We start from the raw sequence: 21,953 nt of genomic DNA, 5'->3' as shown, positions 1-21,953 counted from the left end.
GTGACTGTGGGAGCCATTTTAGTACAGTGAACTCATTGTCATGTTCAAGAAACCAATTTGAAATGATTTGAGCTTTGTGACATGGTGCATTATCCTGCTGGAAGTAGCCATCAGAGGATGGGTACATGGTGGCCATAAATAGATGGACATGGTCAGAAACAAGTAGGTAGGCCGTGGCATTTAAACGATGCCCAATTGGCACTAAGGGGCCTAAAGTGTGCCAAGAAAACATCCCCCACACCATTACACCACCACCACCAGCCTGCACAGTGGTAACAAGGCATGATGGATCCATGTTCTCATTCTGTTTACGCCAAATTCTGACTCTACCATCTGAATGTCTCAACAGAAATCGAGACTCATCAGACCAGGCAACATTTTTCCAGTCTTCAACTGTCCAATTTTTGCAAATTGTAGCCTCTTTTTCCTATTTGTAGTGGAGATGAATGGTACCCGGTGGGGTCTTCTGCTGTTGTAGCCCATCCGCCTCAAGGTTGTGCATGTTGTGGCTTCACAAATGCTTTGCTGCATACCTCGGTTGTAACGAGTAGTTATTTCAGTCAAAGTTGCTCTTCTATCAGCTTGAATCAATCGGCCCATTCTCCTCTGACCTCTAGCATCAACAAGGCATTTTCACCCACAGGACTGCCGCATACTGGATGTTTTTCCCTTTTCACATCATTCTTTGTAAACCCTAGAAATGGTTGTGCATGAAAATCCTAGTAACTGAGCAGATTGTGAAATACTCAGACCGGCCCGTCTGGCACCAACAACCATGCCACGCTCAAAATTGCTTAAATCACCTTTCTTTCCCATTCTGACATTCAGTTTGGAGTTCAGGAGATTGTCTTGACCAGGACCACACCCCAAAATGCATTGAAGCAACTGCCATGTGATTGGTTGATTAGATAATTGCATTAATGAGAAATTGAACAGTTGTTCCTAATAATCCTTTAGGTGAGTGTTCTTTACAATATACGCAGAATGACATGTGAAGCGTGAGACAAGCTGCACCTTCACAGGCCTGTATCGGTCCGGCTGAGTGAGGCGCAGGTAGATGAGGCCGGCCACAGACAGACCCACATAGAACCAGTAACTGAAGCTGAAATAGTTGATGAGCTGGAACACGTCCTCCACACACAGGAAGATCAGGCCCATTAACCCCTGTAGTCACACAGCACAATGACAAGTCACCTATTATTCTATCAGGACATGAATTCATATATTTATGCCTTTTTGTTGTGTGGGAAACAGATGATAGTTTGTTTTGATAAGATAAAATATTTGGTCCTCACATTGAACAGCAGTGCAGGTATGGGTGTGTAGCGCTCCATGTGAATCATACTCAGGCTGTTGGGTAGGTGGCCCTCTCTGGCCCCAACGAAAAACAACCTGCACGAACGACAAAGATGGAAAGTTTTTGCAAAATACTCATCATGATGACGACGACGACGACGACGACAACGACAACGACAACGACAACGACAACTGTATTTGTATAGAACTTTTCAATAAAGGTAACAAAATGCTTTGATGATACGAGCCTGAAGTCAGGGCCGGTTCAGTATTTCCTCATTACCGTGAGGCAGCAATGATAGAAGCATTTAGTCCTCCATAGCAGGACATGGCCACTGAAACAGGGATGATCCACTTGAACGGCCCCAGGACTGCATTCCCAAATGTCTGTGGGGTCAGATTGACATGGTTTACTACTAACAGCACACTCTGGGTCTACGTCTAATCAGATATGTTTTCAGGAGAGCCTATCAATGGCGCAGACCATTATATTATCCACATTTCACTGACATCACACAAGGAACTTCCACTTTAGTTTCTGAAGTCAGACAGCAATGTCTTGGGTCAACCATTTCTTAGAGAGCAGGGCTATATTTAGCATCAGAGGGAATTATCTCTGTCAAGTGGCTGTTGCTGTCTTACCACAGCTACGGCGTCACTGGCCAGCAGAGATGGTATGTCCAGAACTACATAGTACGCCACGTTTGTCAGCAGGTAGATGATGGTCACTATGGGCATGGAAATGGAAATGGCCAAGGGCAGATTCCTACAAAAACAACAGAGAGGTTACTGACTCACTTAAACCTGGCAGTAAACAGATTACAGAGGGTTTGTGTGATGACAAATTAACTTACAGTTTAATTCCAACCTACAAATGATTACACATGATTACAATGTGATCCCAACTCAAGTGATTTTACTTCTGTCAAATTCACCTAAACAAAACAACAACAGAAAGGAAGAATTATATCTGCCCGTGTTTCAACATGTCTTGTAAAAGACTGCAATAACCTGTAATAACTGATATTCTGACCACTTGGCTGCAGCCGAAACATAAAACTGACATATTTTCACCATATTTTAGCTCTGGTTTTGGTCTTCACCAACTTCTGAGGTAAATGTATGTCTCTTTAGCTGCTAAATGCTCCACTGTGTTCAGCAGCTAGTCACAGGTAGTGTACAGTTGTTGTTTAACGTAAAACTGCTTCTTCTGTAAACAAGGTTTATGAGAGCGGTGAAAGTGAGACTAAAACATTAAAGCTGAGTGCATGGAAACCAAAACAATGAGCTGATCCTCCATAGAGCTGAGGGGAACTGTAGAATCATATAATTCTCTGTGGGTTCATCATTACAAGCAATGCATTTTCACACTTAGCCTACATAGTCATTTAACTGTTTGGGAAAAATAGATAATACAGAGTAAGATCAAAACCAATTGTCATTTAATGACAAGGGTGATCTAAAGGTTAGAGAGGTGAGCTTGTGACTGGGAGGTCGTCGGTCCAGTCCTCGGACCGGCAGGATAAATCTGGGTGGGGAAGGTGAAAACCAGCCCCTGCCCCTTAACACCAACCGCTCCAGTGGGGCTGATCAGAGGCCAGCAAATCACACAGTGGTTGTACTGGGTAGCTATCAGGTGCAAATGTGTAACTGTGCAAACATGATCAGGTCGTTCCTGCAAAAGTGACACTTCCTCTTTGTGAAACTTAACTAATTTACGGGGGGAAAAAGAGCTCTCGTTTGTCACTGTGAAGATTCTTCACTAGCGAGCCAGAAGCAGGAAGTGAAATCAAGCCAAAAAGGATCAAACTTGTCCACGTAGACTCAAGTGTACATTTGCATGTCTCTGAGTGAGTGTTTCTCTTTGTATGTCATTGTATGTGTGTGTTACCTCTCTGGATTCTGAATCTCCTCAGTGACAAAGTTGAGTGTATCCCAGCCAGAGTAGGAGAAGAGAGCTGAGTAGAGGGCCAAAGCTATGGCTCCGGGATCTGTGGAGGAACCCTCAAATGGACTTTCGAAGCTCTTTGTTTCTCCTATATAAAAAGTGAAAGTTTTACGCATGTGGTGTTTATTACTCATATTTGCAGTGATGCATTCAGAACTTTTATGTAATCTTACCATTAAATAATTTCAGGGTTCCTGCAATGATGATGAGGAAGAGTGACATGAGTTTGACGTAAGTGAAAATGTCCTGGATCAGAGTGGCCCATTTCACATAGGCACAGTTAACGAAGATGAGCATACCTGGACAAACCAGAGGAGTGAGGTAATGATACAATTATTACAGCTTCTAGTGCAGCTTCTGCTTTCTTGTCAGGACATATTTGTGCAGACGAAAAGAAATCATTCAAGGAAACAAGGGTTAAACCACGTTTGTCACTTTGTGAAATGCATTTTGTGACAATTTCAATTTCAAAAGCTATATAGCTAATGGAAGCCTGCTATCTCTCAGCCCCATGCCGAAGATCATTGACCGTCACCACTCTAGAATATGTGCCACATATAGTATGAGAGAACAGAAACTCACTTCTTGGTAAGGCAGCTCATGACTCATAGCATGGCTCTGTAACCTAAATACCACTTCTGCTAACTACGTTCTTCATAGCACAAAGCTAGGCTGTAAACCATGGTGGTATTTTTACAGTACTGGCGGTCTAACTATAGCTGGTGCCAGTCCCACATAGGGTTACTAAGTTATAATACCACTCTACCACTTGTTTTTGCCTCTGTCATCCTTAATAGGTAGTTTTAAATCTTTTTTTATCTGTTTTAACAGAATACTTACATTGACAAATATATTGTGCTTCCTGTGACTGCTTCACAATAATAGTTTAATGCTTTAGCAAAATAGCAGGGCTGCACTGTACAAACACTAACTGGCACAGAGACAAGCAAACACACAGACTAATTACACCTGTGCAGGGAGGATAACTAGACACAGGTGAAACTAATCAGGGCAGGGCAGACCACACCACACAGGTGGCAAAACACACAAAGACACGGAGACACGGACTCTATCAACATAAAACAGGAAATAACTAAATGAAACCCAAAACACCGACCTTATGACATATTGGGTTTGCTATGGCAATTCCTGAATACAGCTACAGAGAGTAAAACTCTCAATTAAATTAAAAACAATAATTCTGGATAACTGGCAATTTGATGCCAATGCGGGACTGGCGGACTCTACCACTAACAAAGTAAATCAATTAAATGGCAAAAATGGGGTTTGATCTAATGACAATCTTAGGGATGATAACTTGGATGGACAAGTGGATGGAATGGAATAGTCAGTAATGAAAGGACTGAAACTGCAAATGTATTTAATAAATTCTTTATCCAATCAGCTGAGGAATTGGCTGCAAATTTCTAACCAGTACAGTTTCAACACACAAGACCAGGAAACATTTTTTTGTATAAAAGAGGCAGACCAAAGTGAGACAGCTATTGTCATTATGCAGTTAGAGTAATCTAAGGCCAAGGATAACCATGGTCAGTTCTCTCCTCTTAACGCCAGTAACACATGTGGTCAACTTATTCATTAGCGCTACCGAATTACCTCAGCACTGGAAAACGGCTATTATAACTACAATTTCTAAGTCTGGAGCACCCGACCAGGTCTCAAATTATAAAGTAATTTAAATTTGCACTCTTAAAAGTTAGCTTGAAAGTAATTATCTTCAACTCCCAAAACTATTTGAGTTGAGATCACGGTACTCAGTTGACAAACTGTTATCTCGTTGAAACAATAAAACAATAACTAGATGAAGGCAATGTAGTGGGAGCAGTATTTCTGGTCTTGTAAACGTAAACTGCTTCTGTTTAATGAGACAATTTACACCCTTTGAGGAAGCACGGCAGTTTATGCATACCATGATATTTTCTGATTTAATGTACTGTATTACTGTTTGGGATCAGGCCAACCAAACAACAATTACACCCATTAGGTTTTCATGTAAACAGGCATCAAAAGTAATGGATCAGAAATCTGTAACATGCCTCATTCTATGGAAGCATAATAAATTGAGTTTTGCTAGTTTTGTGAACTTTTCATTTATAAAACAATTTCTTAAGGGTGTGAACAATCTTGTGCCAGAATTAAACAGCCAACTGTCAGAGAAACAAAATGGGGGAATCAGAACTAGAGGCACAGTAAGTGGAAATTGTAAAGCAGCAAAACATTTGGTCAGTCATTGTTTTCAGTAAGAGGAATCTCGGAAATTTGTGGAATGTGTTACCATCGGAAATCTAAACATTGACAGAACCTAAGGGTTTTAACACACATAAAAAGCAATGGCTGAAACTTCAACAAGTCTGTGAATACTGACTGTACAGGCTACAATACAATACAAAACATACACATACAAACATGCTGTTTGAGCACACTTTGGGTGTGCATGTGTGAGCATGCATGGACACACAAGCACACAGGTATGCATACACCTCCTACTTTGTGTTGTTGTATTGAAAAATATTGTTAAATGTTTCTGGTCTCTGTTTAATATTGGTCTGTATTCCTTTTTAGGCCCTTTCTTGTTGCATGTACTGGATGTATTTATTGTATGTTTTTTAATGGTTATGATATTTTCAACTCAATACTCTTTAATTTCTGTTTTAACTTTAAATGTCCAAGCAGGGACAGGGGTTGCAAATTAGTCATGGTTAGAAACCTGTATGCATTGCATATTGTCTTATGTGTGTGTCCCTGTCAAATAAAGAAGTAAATTACATTTACTTAATTGCACATACTTACATGTTTGATGTTAGATGCACATTTATAGCTATCAGAACACACCCTGGAGTTTACAGATTACATTTCAAGAAACTACATTCTAAAAGCCTAAATCTCACTATCAATTTTTTTTGGATGATGAACTAGGGGAGATCGGGTATGGTTGTAACACCATTTGCTTCAGCAACGATAACTTACTGAATTTTGTAGCCGGAGTTCTCAAACTTTAATACAAAGTACCCACATTTGTTCACTACAAATGGCACCAATTCAATCCTCAACAAGAATATCACAGACCTCGTGAGTTAATGTCAAATGCAATTGTATTCCCTTGTTACAACCTACCCTAATATATATACTTCAAAAACAGGTAGTGACATAAAAGAACAAAGTTTCTCTCTCACTGTAACACACTATGTCTGATCACTCGCACACATGTACAGTATGTGAATGTAAATTTACTATAGAATAAACTTATATACTTAATAAATACTATTAAAATGTACATAATTAAAGAACATCTTCATCAAAGAAGTGTTACAACCCACCCCACCCCTGTCAGCCTATGTTTAGCTAGCTGTATTAGCCTAGTAGTTTGAAATTAGTAAGGAAAAATGCATCACATGTTGCCTAAGAAACTACATTTCAATCTAATATAAGTGATAGAATTCTATTTGCAATGGTATAGATACTAAACTAAATATAGTTTTGGTCAAAAATTTACTTTTTTACCTCAAAATCAGTATTTTCTCTATATATTCTGAATATACCTCTTTCCAGACCTGATAACCACCATGCCTGATTGGGGAGGAAGTAGGTAAATACTGAAATGATCTCCTAACTCCTATCTTATCTCTAATTGGTGGAACTGGGGTTGTTACAAGTCTTCCCATGTTACAACCATACCCGGTCTCCCTCATCTCACAAACACACACTCAGACACAGAAGTGTTGCTTACAGAGGCAGGCTGCAGCAATGAGCCGGACAGAATCGTACGGCGGCTGGCAGGTGGGGTAGAAAGCCTCCACCAGGTAGTTAGCGAAGGTCAGTGAAATAACAGCCTGACTGGCCGGCTCAATCAGCAGGATGGACGTCCACAGGCGGATGAAAGCCAGGAAGCCTCCAAATGACTCCAGAATGTAGGCGTAGCTGGCTCCAGACTTGGTGATGGTGGTGCCGAGTTCTGCGTAGCACAGAGCCCCAAAAACGGAGAAGATGCCTCCAATAGCCCAAATCACCAGAGACAGGCCGTAAGAGGCACTGTGCATGAGTACACCCTTCGGTGAGACAAAGATCCCAGAGCCAATCATGTTGCCAACGATGAGGCAGATTCCATTAATGAGGGAGATTTCTCGCCTCATCTGCATTTTCTCTTCTTTCCCATTTTTTGGGGCCTTTAGGTCTTCGTCAGACGAAGCCCGTGAACTTGGGCATATCATCTGTGACATGACCCCCATCTTCTGCCTCAAATCCCCCATTAGCCTACTCTAGTGCTGGTGTTGAGATGATGGGGCAAGAATTAAAGGGATTATTCCAATTTAACAGTCAAAACAAAGTTATTCCACATAAATATGACACAATTTATATGCTTTTCCTTTACTGTCCAGCTACGCATCTCAAGACTGAAAAATAGAAACTGAACAGCTATGTCCACTAAACAAGAAAATGACACACGGGTAGCCAAATCTAGTAACAATTTCCCCCATAGTCCACTCTTTATGCATCCTGAAAGGACCAAAACATATTTATAGTGTAGTTATTTATAAATTGACAAAAAGTGAACTTACTTTATGTGCTCTCTTATTAAAGATCACCAGGTATATTTGCTCCTCTGAGCATGTGTTGTCTTCAGGTCAGTGCTGCGCCTCTGAATCAGGCGGTGAAGCATTGGGGAGATCATATCTGAGAGGCAGCAACAGGGCATCGATGTTGCAATCCCTGCAGACCAGCACAACCACAACGCATATTTTTCCAGCACCAGGCGAACGCACTCTCGTGTTCCCCCCCTGTGCTATTTTCAGACAAGCAGACCTCGTCCCTGCCCCCAGGGAGCCCTCAAACAAGCTAAGACAGAGGGGGAGCCAAGTTGCTTCTGGGTGAACATACAGGATACAGTCAGCAGACTGTATAACATAGAGCATATTGTGATGTGCACTGTCATTAAAGAATATTTTAATGCACTGTGATTGGCCCAACGCCTGTTTCAGTCACTCAGACAGGTCGCTACTACATGGATGGATTATGAGACAATGGAGCCCTGGGCAAAGACATGTAAAAGACTCCCAAACCCTCCAACATAGGAGCAAGACACCCAGACTGAAAGAGGTAATTTTGTGTCTCCTTGTGGTGATCTTGTGATTTTTTAAAAAGATTGTTTTATGTCTCTTTGTGGTAGTTTTACATTGTGTTGAAGTACTGTTGCATCTTTTTACGGTTGTGCTGTGTCACTTTGTGGTCATTTTGAGACTTTCAGTGATATTTTGCACTAAAAGCGGCAGCAGGCCTACTGGGGACAGTAGAGGTCAGGAGTCCCTGGCCTGTCCCCAGTGTGTTGATTCTTGGCATCCCAATCAGCAGGTTTATATAGATGATGACATTATGTTAGCTGATAGTGTGTGTTATAAGTGTGCTCGTGGAGTGAAGAAAGCAGGTAGGAGTAAAAAAACAAAAACAGTACCCATTTTAATGAAGTGTTTAATACAATATATGAAAAATCCTAGTTTCTGTTGAAACCACAATTACACATCGACTGAACTTCATGTAACATATATTATTGTTTGATCAAGTGATACTGATAATGACACCAAATTAGGCCAGTGTTTTGCAGAAGGGGAGTCTACAAATATCAAATCATCACTTAAAAACAATGCATGAGTTTTTTAACGAGAGATAACAAATGAAAAAATATATAAAAAAGATGAAACTATTATCTACAGTACAAAATGTTACAACATACTTGGCCTATCAAATTTATAGCATTTTTACTCAACTTTGCTCGATACGTGTGTAAAAGGCTTTTGCACGTTACTATAGTTGAGACCAAAAGCAAAATATGAGGCACTGTTATCAAAGACAAGGCAATACAAGTCCAACATTATGGAAGCATATCAACCTTGCTTGGCCTTCCTGTTGTAATTTAAATAACATCATAAATACCACTGCGTACAATTTCATGTAATAATGTGTCTTAGTAAGAATGAACTGCTATGGCTCATTTCTAACCGTTTCTCATAAAACGTTCTTTATTAAACTTTAATACACTTTGGACATAATGATGGGGAACCTGTGCATCCACATACTAAAAGGATTAAGTGCATTTATTGAAAGAAATGGGAACCAAACAAACGCTATTCTGCAGTGAATTTATAGATTGTACAAACAGTAAACGCCACAGCTACATTACTGTAATTTAGGCACCCATTTGAGGAAACAAAAGCAGTGATAAAGAGAGACTGTAAGGCCCTTAATGAGAAACTATATGCACAAACGTGCACACAACATACACACTAGAGGCTACTACACTAAAAGGATGGATGGGCGTTGCCAGATGCAAAGCAGGAAAAAAACGCTGTGGTGAACTTGCCATAGCCTAACAGATATAATTCGTTTAACCCAAGTTTCTTTATTATAAAATTAGGCAAAATTACAGTTAGCAGCTTCTTTTTTTCATCTCCATGTGATGGAGGTGACCGGTTGTTAGGTTAGTAGGCTGTTCTGTTTGCTTTCCACATGCTGTTACATACTGTGTTTTCATTTCAGGTGAGAATCAGTTGGGTCAGTGATTGCTGTCTGGGCCTTTGTTACCGACCTGATAATTATCATGCTGTTTTCTTGATAGGCTTGGCTATCAAAACAAAGAAAGGTACCAGAGAACATGAGTGTTGATATTTACATGCTGAAATGAACCCTTCCAAGCGCAGGAAGGCTATTAAAGCAGTACTGAAAACAGCCCAAACTCGGGTTTTGAACATGCAGAGTCTCCCCACGACATGACGTCATCAAGCAATGCCTATACCCCCCCTCCAAAGAAGGTAAAAAGTATGTGTTTTTTCCTGCATTTAACAGGATTGTGCCTTGCTGAATGCTACTGATCTCTGTCTATGAGAAACAAAGAAAATAATTATATTAGCAAGCGATACTGTCAGATTAGGAAACACAGCTACAGTAGAAAAAGTTGTACAGAGTCAAGAGTGACTGCTTAAACTTCTGTGTAAAGCAATTAAACTTAAGGTTTGCTCTACAAGCAAAGCAGGTTTGATCTTCAATTGTAGTAGTTGTCTTATGCATCTGCAGAGCATTAAAAATGTGAAACTTGTTTTTCTTCTTAGCTCAGAGTCCATAAATAAACTGAGTGTGTGTGAACATTATGAAGAATACTAAGAGGTGAGGCCACTATTAAGACCAAAAGAAATTCCAGGGCAGAATACTTTGGTCCACTTTTAATCTAGACATGCAGACACACATGTCCCTCTCATTCTGGGTGTTATATTACAATCTCAACTTCCTCTTTACTCCACGTCCCAGTGACTCTCTTTAGCTCAGCAGTTGAAAAAAAACAGGGGCAGGGAAAAGAGGGACAAAAACTTTCCATACAGTCACATGACGGCAGTCTACCAAAATCACAATTCATTCCAACTCTTCGGCTGAGTTACGTTCAACACCACATAGTTGGTATCAGTAGCTCTGAAGTCGTCCTTGCACAACACTTGACTGTGCATTTTCTCACACATTTAATGTAAGTCATGTACTTCGCTACAAAAACACAGACACTATTTGTAACTGTAGCAGGCCACATACTCACTCAATTCGCTTGGGTGGTAAACATTATCAGGATAATTAACCCATGACATACTTCATAATACTTTAGGATTGCTATAATAGAAATAAAACTTATTTTTGCTGTAGGTTTTCCAGCATGTTAACAGTCTTCCTGTCACTTACTCAGATCAACTGAGTATATTGAGGAGATTTGCATTCTACAAATAAGGCAACACACACTCATACTCTCTCACTCACACACACGCACAAAAATATAGTGGGCTACATAATTATGCTTTCACAAATTGGTAACTGAGTTTTGGTGACAAAAGCACAAGATACCAAAAGGAGAGAAACCCACAGAATAAAGAAAGTAGACTATAAGTCACTTTCATTCATTAAATCACTGATTCAGTCAAAACCTTTTGATTCTGATTATACAGAATAAAACCTTTTGTCTCTAGTTGATGAGTGGATTACTTCAAAGCCAATAGCTCTGTTTTGTACCTGGGACTCTTTTTGCTCAACCAGCCATTTCTCAGACTTTCTGAGGGAAAGGGAATGTTGAGGGAGGGAGGAATGTTGACCATCTTGATGACAACGGAACCAGTAAAAGTTGAGTGTAGTGTAAAGGTAGCACAGTCTGCATCTGGATTATTTCCATTGTTTGGCTGTGACTGCTGCTACATGTTCCTGGGGATATTGTAGGACATGGACAGTGGCGGTGCGCTGGGGAGGAGGGCTGCGGTAGGAGAGCTGATTTCAGCCGGGTAGGGATTCAGGCCCATCTGCTTGTTGTCGTACAGCTTGCGGACGACAACGCGGCAGAAGTCTTCGTTGTGTCGGGGACAGTTGTCCAGCAGCTTGCGGACCTTTGCGGTGCGCGTGGGCTGGTTAACCACCAGTTCGTAATCCTCCCGCATCATCATGGAGCGGGCCAGCAGGGCGTCCAAGCTCTGGTTCAGACAGGCCTCTGTCATCTGGGAGACGATCTCCTCACGCCGTGTCTCAATCCAGAGGGCCATTAGGCCTTGTGAGGAAGAGGAGTGCAGCAAGGGAGGAGAGGATTCTGCTGCTAGCAAAGAGAGAAGGGAGGAGGTATTCAGATAATGGTTACAAATTTTAAACTAAAAATATTTTATTTAACTTTTGAGATTTGCATTAATTATTATGGTTATTATAATCATCATCACCACCCATTTCACACATTATGCTTTAACTGCTTGTACCATGATACTGAGGCTGAGGCTGAGGCTGAGGCTGAGGCTGAGGCTTGAGCGTGAGATTATCCAGCATCGTCTCCCATTCAGTGACGGGCGTGCTTGGTTTGATGGGTATGTTCAAATCATTCAGGGGCCTCGCACTCTGGTAGCTGTTCAAATTGTTGACGGTGCAGTTGTCCTTCAAAGACTCGGGAGCCTCCAGAGGATGAGCTAAGAATGACGATGGAAGTCCCGCTACATCAAAAAGAGTACAAGAAGTTTGATGCACCCACGTAGCAAACAAAGCTTATAATGTACTGTATACAGATTTTTCCATAAAACCTAAAACATTATACTGTGAGCTTGTCCTTCGTTTTTATATCCGATCTCGTCTGTGATCTTGCAGTCTGGTCAGCCAGTCCTGTTCTAATTACCTTTAGAAGGTGCAGCATTGCTGCTGGTGAGGGCGCCTGGTAGAGATATGTCCGTGTCCTGGGAGGAACAAGAGCCTGAGCCTGAGTTGGAGCTCTCCTGTGGCAGAACAAATAATACTTAATTTATATTTACATGCAGACATCACAGACATAAAACCAAACACAGACAAGACTTAAATGTAAAAGTGCTACACCAAGCATCACTGTTTCTTATTAGACTTTATCTTCTCATTTCATCTACTGACCGGCCAAGGGCTGTGCCTGTCTTTCAGCATGTTCAGGCATCCCTCATCATTCCTATTCTCACACACTGATTGGGCTGAACAACAACCTGATGCTCTGATCAACTGTGGAGGAACAAGGAAGAAGAGCGGAAGGGGTCACACTGACAGGAAAGATTAGTGGAGAACAATCAAAAGTTAAGAATAATGTATGTCATAAACAAATCCAACCTACCTGCTGTTAACACAAATACATAAAACACCTCATTCACTAACCCTTACATACAAGAAAATGCTGATTTGATTTGTCCACACAGCACACAAGGTAATATGTTTTTTTGATTTACAAAAGAAGGAGGAAAAAAAGACTATAAACTATGTCAAACAGCTTGTGGAGCACAAGTGGTTTCATGTATCTGACCACAGTTAAATGTTAACTTTCACTTTATTCTCCCCCTGGTGGAAGTTTTGCTGAAGGGCCCTACGGTGTTAAACCCCTGCCGTATATGGCTGCTCTTAACTTAAAAGTAATATACAGTGACTATGTATTATTAGTAACAGCATTTAAAACACAAGACTAGAATGTCCTCTTACTCCCAAAATGACTGACAGGTCTTTTAATACATAGATATTTCTTCACTATAACACACAATAACACACTACTAAATGTAAGTTATTAATGTTTTCCACTGCATTTTGAGGCTTGTTTCATCAGTAATGTTTATAAACAGGAGAAAAATAAATCTACATTTTCAACTATCATCACCAAATGTTATATTGGGACTTACAGAATAGCCTGGGTCTTTAATCTGTACAAGTTCACTAGTGTTTCCTGACCAAGAACACAAAAAACAAAAGTCAATTTCTTGTATTAACTAATCCTTTAAACACAGCAATCGTTTGTTTCCTCTTCCTCTCAAGAGGATAACTACAGATACCTACGTGGCATTGATCCTGTTTTTAAACGGAAACAATGGTCTCATTCACGCGTACACACACACACACACACACACACACACCAACTGAAATGAGGAAGGATATGTTAGGGGGGAATTAAATATAATCCTCTCTTAGTAATAGTACAATTCAAACTGTCCCAAATTACACACAGTTAAACATTTAGGTTCCTGTTTTTGTATGACGCTTATAAGTAACTAGGTTTTCCTGAACATGGGGATTTACTTTATCCATCTATATAGTCAGACAAGTATTTCTCTCTGAGACCTGATCAAACATGTCTTTCTATAATGCAATAATTGTTTTTTAATGATCATGTTTCCAGATAAAACACCACTAAGTGTTTTGTTTCCCTTAGTACAGTACTGCTTCACTCTCAGAATTACATCAGTGACCTAACTGGAAAAATGTAATTAGTCATTTAAATCTTAATAGTTTGTTTTTGTTCATGTACCGAGCAAAGACACTAAACATTAGCTGATTTCAGTTTCAGCATGTTGCTGGCTTTTTTGCTGTTTTTGGCTGTGAGTCAACTAAGCGAGCAATATATCATCACCATAGGCTCTGGTAACTTATGATGAGTATTTGCAAAAACTAAACTAGAAAATGATTCTAATAGACTCACCCATTCAAAATAATTGAAGTATGAAGCCCCTACTATATTTGTCATAGTCAAAGGTAGAAAAACTAAACTTCTTAGTATTCCCATTTCCATATTTATCAGTTCAGATGTCCATGAACAGTGTCCCTAGTCTGAGTCCGTCTGGGGAACCTTTGTTGCATCTCTTCCTTCATTACCGGTCATCTTTCTACTGTAAACCATATAACAATATAGGCATAAATGCCCAAAACACTTAAACGAAGAACTGTGAGAAGACTCCTGACTGACCTTTGATCTCTTGATCTCCAATACGGCCTCAAGGAAATCAATTTCGTCAAACTTCCTCACCATGGGCTCCAGTTCAATCAAACACTCTGAAATGGCAGTAAACACATCACACCTTTACTGTGTACGAAACAGTGCAGGACGACACTATTTTTAACTTGTATCACAGTCATGTGCTTCTTTTTCTTTTTTTTTAAACCACAGAGCTCCCTTAGCTCAGAGTGTGGTCAGAAACGTGCTAGTGTCCTTTTTACAGTAAAATGGAAAACTCAAGTGCACAGTTATATGGTTTCAGCAGAGTACATTTACAACAGGAAGACCAAGACAGATAAATCAAGACCTTCATTTTTTCCGAACAATGTGGAAAACACAACAAATGAGACTAAGTTGCTGTGACTCAGCAGTTTGTGTGGGTGTGTCAGTTAGACAAAAAGAGAGAAAAAAAGATAAGTTGCACTCAGATATTTGTACTGTACTCGCAAAAAATTATTGATGAAATTCTAAGTTTGTTTTGGGAACAAGATGATCAATTTCTATCTGAATGGAGAACTGCTCCATGTTCTGATTACCAAAAAGTGGCTTTAATTATTTCAGATTTGGTCATAAGGAGAAGTTAATGTGGACAGCAGCTACCTGGACAGAACCATATTATTTTAATTCTGAATTTATATTTTTTGTCTAGGCCACAAAAATGCTTAATGGTTTTAAATGACAGAATGTTTTCACTGGCTGTTTATCAATCTGACAGCACTTATCAATGGCCGGTGAGTCTCAATTATTGGTTCTAATTAAAAAAACAAAAAAAACATTTATAGGGCCATTTTATTCATTTTAAATATGAAGATACTAGTTTTCAGCCCAGCTTCACCAGTATACAGTTTCAGTGAGGTCAGCAGAGAAAGGTTCAGTAATGTGACAGGAAGCTGATACTTAGTCACTGCTCTGTCAGGATGCCTGTTACTCAACATGAAGACAGTGAAAAAAGGTCAAACTGGTACACCAGAGTGCAATCCTCTGCCAGAATTTATACTCTTCTGCCTACACTTCAGCTCTTTGTGTGCACTTACTGAGGAAGGAAGGTCGTTCATCAGGGTTAGCAGTCCAGCCGCAGGTCATTAAACTGATGAGGGTTTCTCTGCTGGGGATGCCAGCAGGCAGACTGCTCAGACTTGTGTCAGGACGCATCCCACGGAGTACACTGAACATGATTTGCATGGGGTTGGTCACCTCTGACACAAACACACACAGATCAGTGATTAACTCAAAGAGCAACTGAACAGAACGAGAGTGACACATCAAACTTATATATAAAAAACAAAAAACAGGAGTGCCACATAATAAATAGTGAGTTACCTTCAAATGGAATTTGCCTGGACAGCACTTCCCACATAATGATGGCGTAGCTACAATGTAAACATCACGGAGAGAACCAGTTAAGGGAAATTAGGGTTACATAATTCTTTTCGAGTGGCATTCCCCTTTAGAGCTGAGGGACTTTACGACAAGACAACCAAAGGGGCTGCTTTGAGGAAGAGCAATGACTGTTGCAGCAATCCAAACCTATTACACAAAAGCTTAATATACTGAATCAACCACAATCCAGGAGAGATTCATATTTTGCCACAGAGTAAAGTGTATTTCTTGTACTTTGTACTTCTTTTGTAATAGTCCCCCACTCCCTTTCTCTGACAGACTCCTGACATCCGACCGTTTGTCTGGCACAATTGACAAATTTAGCCTTTGGCACAAATGACTGTCATATTCTGCTCTGGTATGCTAACAATCCAACCCCATGCTGGCGCATTGTCTCACCTTGCCAGTCAGAAAGTCATTCAGCTGCTGACTGTCCTCGACATATATTTATTCTTATGTAATGGATCCTGTAATGGATACTAAAACCATATCCAGAATAATAGACAACGCTCTTATTGTATCGTTATATTGTAATTACTAGTTATTGGGATTTGGTGACTTACCTGTACATATCGTGTTTCACATCAGCCCGACGGCTCTTGGATGGCTCATACTTCTCAGGGGGCATGTAGATCACTGTGCCCCCCATCTCTGTGGGCTTGGACCCTGAGCCTTTACTGACAGACAGCTGCCGCCACTTCGAAAGGCCAAAGTCTGCGATCTGGACAGAACAACAGCAGAACTTTATTCAAGAATTCTAGACATATATTTAACATTGTCTTTTTATGTTATATATAGCTTTTTTCTTTTATCAACTAAAGACAACTGAACATTAGATATGATGGGGCAGAATTGTCCTGTTTAAGTGGCAGCTCTTTAGTAGCACAACATGCTTTTGAAGCAGCACTTTTTCTACAAGGTAAAGTGTGGACTGGTTATTAAAGAAATAATAATTAGGGCTGCAATTAACAATTATCATTATAATGCTGATCATTTTCTCTACATGTTCTCTAAAAACTGTCAAATTGTCCATTATAATTTTCCAGAGCCTGAGCTGACATCTTCAGACTTCTGATTTTATCAGACCAACAATGCAAATGCCTGTGATATCCAGTTTACTATCATATATGACAAAATAAAGCAACAAATCCTCATATTTGAAAATCTTATTTATTTTTTTAAACATTTATTTATTCAGAGAGCTTCACTGAGTGTAACCTCTCATTTGCAGGTGATCACAATCACACTGTTACACATTCACCCCTTATAATGGGCATTTTTTGACAGTTACACATTCACACCTGGTAGCTGCCCGGTACAACCGCAGCCTGGTCTGCTGGGGTTATGGGCCTCACTCATGTGCACCTCAGAGTTGGTAAATGAGAGAGGGTAAGCACCCAGATTTTATTCTGCCGGTCCAGGGATTGAACCTGCGACCTCCTACTCGCTTCTCTAACCTTCAGGCCGCCACTTATTCTTCATTATTAATGACCACACTTTCGCTACAGCGTAGTAGGTAATTCAACAGTGTCAGTAATATCAACCATAGCACCAACAATTACTAGCACAACAGACAATATTCGCACACTGCCAGGCAGCGTGACATGAAATAAGGCTTATATTTAAATTAAAGTCATCAACTCCCTGTTTTTGACAGTATGAAAGGCCCAGCAGTTTAGGGTATTATAGATATACTTACAGTAGACAACCACAGTCACTGAAGCTCGTGCTCAAACGTTTGTTTCCTTTTGTCACACATGCAGTACATACTGTACCAAACTGCACAGGTACCTTAACATGAAACTCCCCATCCAGCAGTATGTTCTGTGTCTTTAGGTCATGATGTAGGAGGGGGGGATTCATGTTGTGAAGAAAGTTAACCCCCAGGGCAATCTCGTACAGAATCCTCAGTCGCAAAGGCCAGGCAAATCCAGGGTACAAGTCTTTCTGTGAGCGGATACGACAGAGCAGATATAAAAGTCTCAATCAAGCGTGTGTTTAGGGAAGTGTAGAGAGATAGGACATATCATACTGCATTTAAACTACAAAACTTAATATTTACAACATGACAAGTGGGAATTTCCCCTAACTATATTTGTCTGCTTTCCTTACAGCTTAGCGTCTCTCCCTTCTGCTTGTCTGAAAGTTTCATCACACTGTGAATACATCCCAGTTTCACTTTTGCATCACAAGCAGGTTTCCCGCAGTATACAGTACATGATGAGTGATGTATAAAAGAGAAGGAGGTAGAAATAAGGCGGTTTGCCATGAAGAACAAAGACACTGTTTACCCTTCAGATACTGTGGCAACAGAAGTTGAAAAACAAGAACTGTAGAGCATTTAAGATGTTCTCTACATTTGAGACTGGGTCATTTCATTGAATATGAAACAGAAACTTCCTAGAAATCCTTTTATATGGTTCAACACTGCAAGTCAAATGAAACCACATTTTGTTTCTGTTTAGTTACAGCTGTTAGCATTATGAAGTTGCTTGATGACATATAGCTACCTCATGGAGCAACAGGTCCAGGGAGCCATTGCTCATGAACTCTGTGACTATGCAGAAGAACTCGGGCTCGTTGCATATGCCAAAGATCTGGATGATGTAGTTGAACCTGGCTTTGTGGAGCACCTCTGCCTCCTTCAGCAGGCAGTTCCTCTCTCTGAAACACAGCCGGTGATACGCAGTCAGTCTTCACTCTCAGACAAAGTGACAGAAAGGCCAAAACAACTTGGCAATATGGTACGGTATGGAAAGTATTATCACAATATTAATTTAGACACTTTAAGCTATTGACAAATATCATGATATGACAAATATATGCCAAATAATGTGTACAGTGATCAAACTGAAACTGTTCAAAGGACTGTCCCACTGTCACATGAGGTTAAATTCTTTATATGAGTCAGACAAAACACCAATGTGTCCCCGAGCAAGACACTTAACTCCTAGTTGCTCCAGAGGCGTGTGACCTCTGACACATATAGCAATTGTAAGCCGCTTTGGATATAAGCATGAGCTAAATATTTTACAACGCTTCTTCTTATAATTATTAGAAATTTGTAGAATGGCAATATTAATGAATCACATCAACACAATATGATGTAGCTGAAATCCAATACATGATAATACTGAGTTAAAGTCCACCCCTTACTGTCATCGCATCATTACACATGGGAGTAAAAGGGACAGTTTATACTGTATTTAAGAACTGAATTTGTACTCAGATTTAAATGTGCGGATATAAGTATCTTTCTCTTGAAACAGCAGGAAGCCAGAGTGATGGTGTGGCATATAGAGACAAACCTGGTCCAAACAGAAAGCAACAACTCCTGGGGCACAACAACCGCACCTAATGGAGCCTGACTGATTAATCTGCCATGCCAATATATTAGCTGATATTAGCTTATGGACAATTAAGTAGAATCAGCACATACAGAAATGTTCACCAGGGAGCGCTGACATGTAGAGGACATTAAATATCTTGGTCACAATTCTTTATCAAACAAATTTAAATGAATCAGTATCAAGAATGTTGTTCTTATTGTTATGTTAGGCATGCATGTGCGTTTATGTCATCCACAGAAAACCCCTGCAGCCGCTCAACAGAACACTACACATACATCTGATTCAAATGTACCTGCAAGTCTTACATTTGATTAAAACGGACACCTTAGACAGCCGTCACAGAGTGCACAGTAGGTAAAATTCGGTGTATATGGACTAATTTGTTAGATGAGGTGGTCACAAAGACAACAGGGTACCTTTCTCCAACAGGACAGTCAAGTTTCAGGCACTTGATGGCCACAGTGGTCCTCCAGTCGGAGTGCTGCGCCTTGAACACGGTTCCGAAGCCCCCTCTGCTCAGGTAGTACAGGTCTGTCAGCTTCTGGTAGGGGATCACCGGCAAGGTGCTGGTCAGACTGCCAATGTTCATACAGCCCATAGCCGCGGACGGCTCCATAGCAGTTTGTGAGCCTGTTACGGGAAGTCTGAGGATTTATCATGCACCAGTGAAAGCAGAACTGCCCTTTGGTAAACGCAATGAGGAAGCGCGCTCATGCCATTAATGTCGCTGACTGCTAGCAAACTGAGCTAACGTTGATGTGGCGGAGGAGGAGGGACGGCAGAGAAAAGAGAAACCGAAAAATGTTTCAAACGCCGTGGTGCACCCAACGACAAGAGTTAAATCTAACTTGTGCGCTTTCATGCGCCTGTTTTCTCATCATATGGTGCCAGACTGCCTCTAACCAGCTGTCAAAGGCGGAGTCAACGAGGGACAACAGCGAGCTGCTGAGCACCGCTGTCATTTAAGGCAGGTGAGTTTGTTATTGCTAATGACGACACTCTTCCGGGTTTTTACGAGATGCGTTCAAGCCCAAAAGGTTTCGTGAGTATCGGACAGTTTATCTGAATGTTGTCTTTATTGTGGGGCTGATTGATCCAAACAACCCTGAGCACATACAGCTTTCATAAATTGGTCTTACTTATCAGAGATGAATTACACATGGAGGCAAGTCCCAAATGTGAGGATTGGATGTTTATAGGTTGTTTGAATAACGGCATCGTTTAGGCGTCAAATTCACATTTGTTGTTTCAGTTTCGTTGAACAAAAGACCTCATCAGAGCCTGAACACAGCTGTTAATACAGGGAGTTTTAATGCGGGAATTCCCCAAACCTGGGAGTTTCCAACATATACGTTGGTGGGATGTGTACGGAAGCACATTGCATTCACCAAAGAACACCTTATCTCGTAATGAGAAAAGATGTCATAATTACGATATCAGGATCTCCTAATAAGAAAAGATCTCGTAATTACAAGAAAAGAAAATTCAGGATAGGCTACCTGGTCATATAATTAGAAGATCATCAAAAAGTTGATTTATTTCAGTAATTCCATTTAAAAAGTTAAACTTGGATATTATATTCATTCATTACACACAGACTGATATATTTCAAGTGTTCATTTCATTTAATTGTGATGATTAAAACTGACAACTAATGAAAATCCCAAATTCAGTATCGCTTATAAAATTATTATTTAAGACCAATACAAAAAAGGAAAGGTATGAGCATGTACAGCACTCAATACTTAGTTGGGGCTCCTTTTGCCTGAATTACTGCAGCAATGCAGCGTGGCATGGAGTCGATCAGTCTGTGGCACTGCTCAGGTGTTATGAGAGCCCAGGTTGCTCTGATAGTGGCCTTCAGCTCTTCCGCATTGTTGGGTCTGGCGTATCGCATCTTCCTCTTGACAATACCCCATAGATTTTGTATAGTGTTAAGGTCAGGCGAGTTTGCTGGTCAATTAAGAACAGGGATACCATGGTCCTTAAACCAGGTACTGGTAGCTTTGGCACTGTGTGCAGGTGCCAAGTCCTGTTGGAAAATGAAATCTGCATTTCCATAACATTGGTGAGCAGCAGGAAGCATGAAGTGCTCTAAAACTTCCTGGTAGACGGCTGTGTTGACCTTGGACCTCAGAAAAGCTGTGTCTTGTTCAAGATGGGCTTGACACAAAGAATGCCACAGCTGAAACCCACGTCCTGCATACGTCTGTGTGTGGTGGTTCTTGAAGCACTGACTCCAGCTGCAGTCCACTCTTTGTGAATCTCCCCCACATTTTTGAATGGGTTTTGTTTCACAGTCCTCTCCAGGGTGCGGTTATCCCTATTGCTTGTACACTTTTTTTCTACGACATCTTTTCCTTCCCTTCGCCTCTCTATTAATGTGCTTGGACACAGAGCTCTGTGAACAGCCAGCCTCTTTAGCAATGACATTTTGTGTCTTGCCCTCCTTGTGCAAGGTGTCAATGGTCGTCTTTTGGATAGCTGTCAAGTCAGCAGTCTTCCCCATGATTGTGTAGCCTACAGAACTAGACTGAGAGACCATTTAAAGGCCTTTGCAGGTGTTTTGAGTTAATTAGCTGATTAGAGTGTGGTACCAGGTGTCTTCAATATTGAACCTTTTCACAATATTCTAATTTTAGATACTGATTTTGGGGTTTTCATTAGTTGTCAGTTATAATCATCAAAATTAAAAGGA

The 21,953-nt window shown here is 40.6% G+C and overlaps 2 protein-coding genes across 3 annotated transcripts in view; both read right to left on the bottom strand.

Moving 5' to 3' along the window:
- The window catches only part of LOC123972317 (Y+L amino acid transporter 2-like), a 10,945-nt gene extending 3,433 nt beyond the window's left edge, over nucleotides 1-7,512 (bottom strand). Inside the window, exons 1-7 of the mRNA XM_046051723.1 lie at nucleotides 6,993-7,512; nucleotides 3,418-3,543; nucleotides 3,188-3,332; nucleotides 1,939-2,062; nucleotides 1,580-1,683; nucleotides 1,296-1,392; nucleotides 1,015-1,164 (exon numbers count right to left, since the gene is read on the bottom strand). Of these exons, the coding sequence (XP_045907679.1) occupies nucleotides 1,015-1,164; nucleotides 1,296-1,392; nucleotides 1,580-1,683; nucleotides 1,939-2,062; nucleotides 3,188-3,332; nucleotides 3,418-3,543; nucleotides 6,993-7,512 (1,266 nt within the window). The remainder of the gene's footprint in view (nucleotides 1-1,014; nucleotides 1,165-1,295; nucleotides 1,393-1,579; nucleotides 1,684-1,938; nucleotides 2,063-3,187; nucleotides 3,333-3,417; nucleotides 3,544-6,992) is intronic.
- A 1,198-nt stretch (nucleotides 7,513-8,710) lies between these two features.
- Nucleotides 8,711-20,221, bottom strand: LOC123972568 (receptor-interacting serine/threonine-protein kinase 2-like). 2 transcript variants are annotated; one of them, XM_046052095.1, is made up of 11 exons: nucleotides 19,672-20,221; nucleotides 18,416-18,569; nucleotides 17,697-17,852; nucleotides 16,469-16,626; nucleotides 15,846-15,895; nucleotides 15,560-15,721; nucleotides 14,496-14,581; nucleotides 12,674-12,775; nucleotides 12,429-12,525; nucleotides 12,022-12,249; nucleotides 8,711-11,867 (listed from the first exon to the last, which is right to left on the bottom strand). In XM_046052095.1, exons 1-11 carry the CDS (start codon nucleotides 19,869-19,871, stop codon nucleotides 11,476-11,478), a joined length of 1,785 nt encoding a protein of 594 aa, XP_045908051.1. In that variant the 5' UTR covers nucleotides 19,872-20,221; the 3' UTR covers nucleotides 8,711-11,475. The 2 variants fall into 2 exon arrangements, with proteins under 2 accessions (XP_045908051.1, XP_045908052.1); XM_046052096.1 differs by having other exon boundaries at nucleotides 8,711-11,864.
- Nucleotides 20,222-21,953: the final 1,732 nt, after the last annotated feature.

This window comes from Micropterus dolomieu, linkage group LG06 (genome assembly GCF_021292245.1).
Source record: "Micropterus dolomieu isolate WLL.071019.BEF.003 ecotype Adirondacks linkage group LG06, ASM2129224v1, whole genome shotgun sequence".
Taxonomy (NCBI): Eukaryota; Metazoa; Chordata; class Actinopteri; order Centrarchiformes; family Centrarchidae; genus Micropterus; species Micropterus dolomieu.
Note: the sequence above shows the minus strand (reverse complement) of the source record. Positions and strands in the feature narration are given on the sequence as shown.

What these genes read in the sequence shown, in the direction of transcription:
- LOC123972568 (XM_046052095.1), bottom strand. Translation starts at nt 19,871, where the DNA reads ATGGAGCCGTCCGCGGCTATGGGCTGTATGAACATTGGCAGTCTGACC. An exon ending in CAGGCAAATTCCATTTGAAG is followed by an intron (nt 15,722 to 15,845) that starts GTAACTCACTAT and finishes TGTTTGTGTCAG; the next exon opens with AGGTGACCAACCCCATGCAA. An exon ending in TGGAGATCAAGAGATCAAAG is followed by an intron (nt 12,776 to 14,495) that starts GTCAGTCAGGAG and finishes GTTCCTCCACAG; the next exon opens with TTGATCAGAGCATCAGGTTG.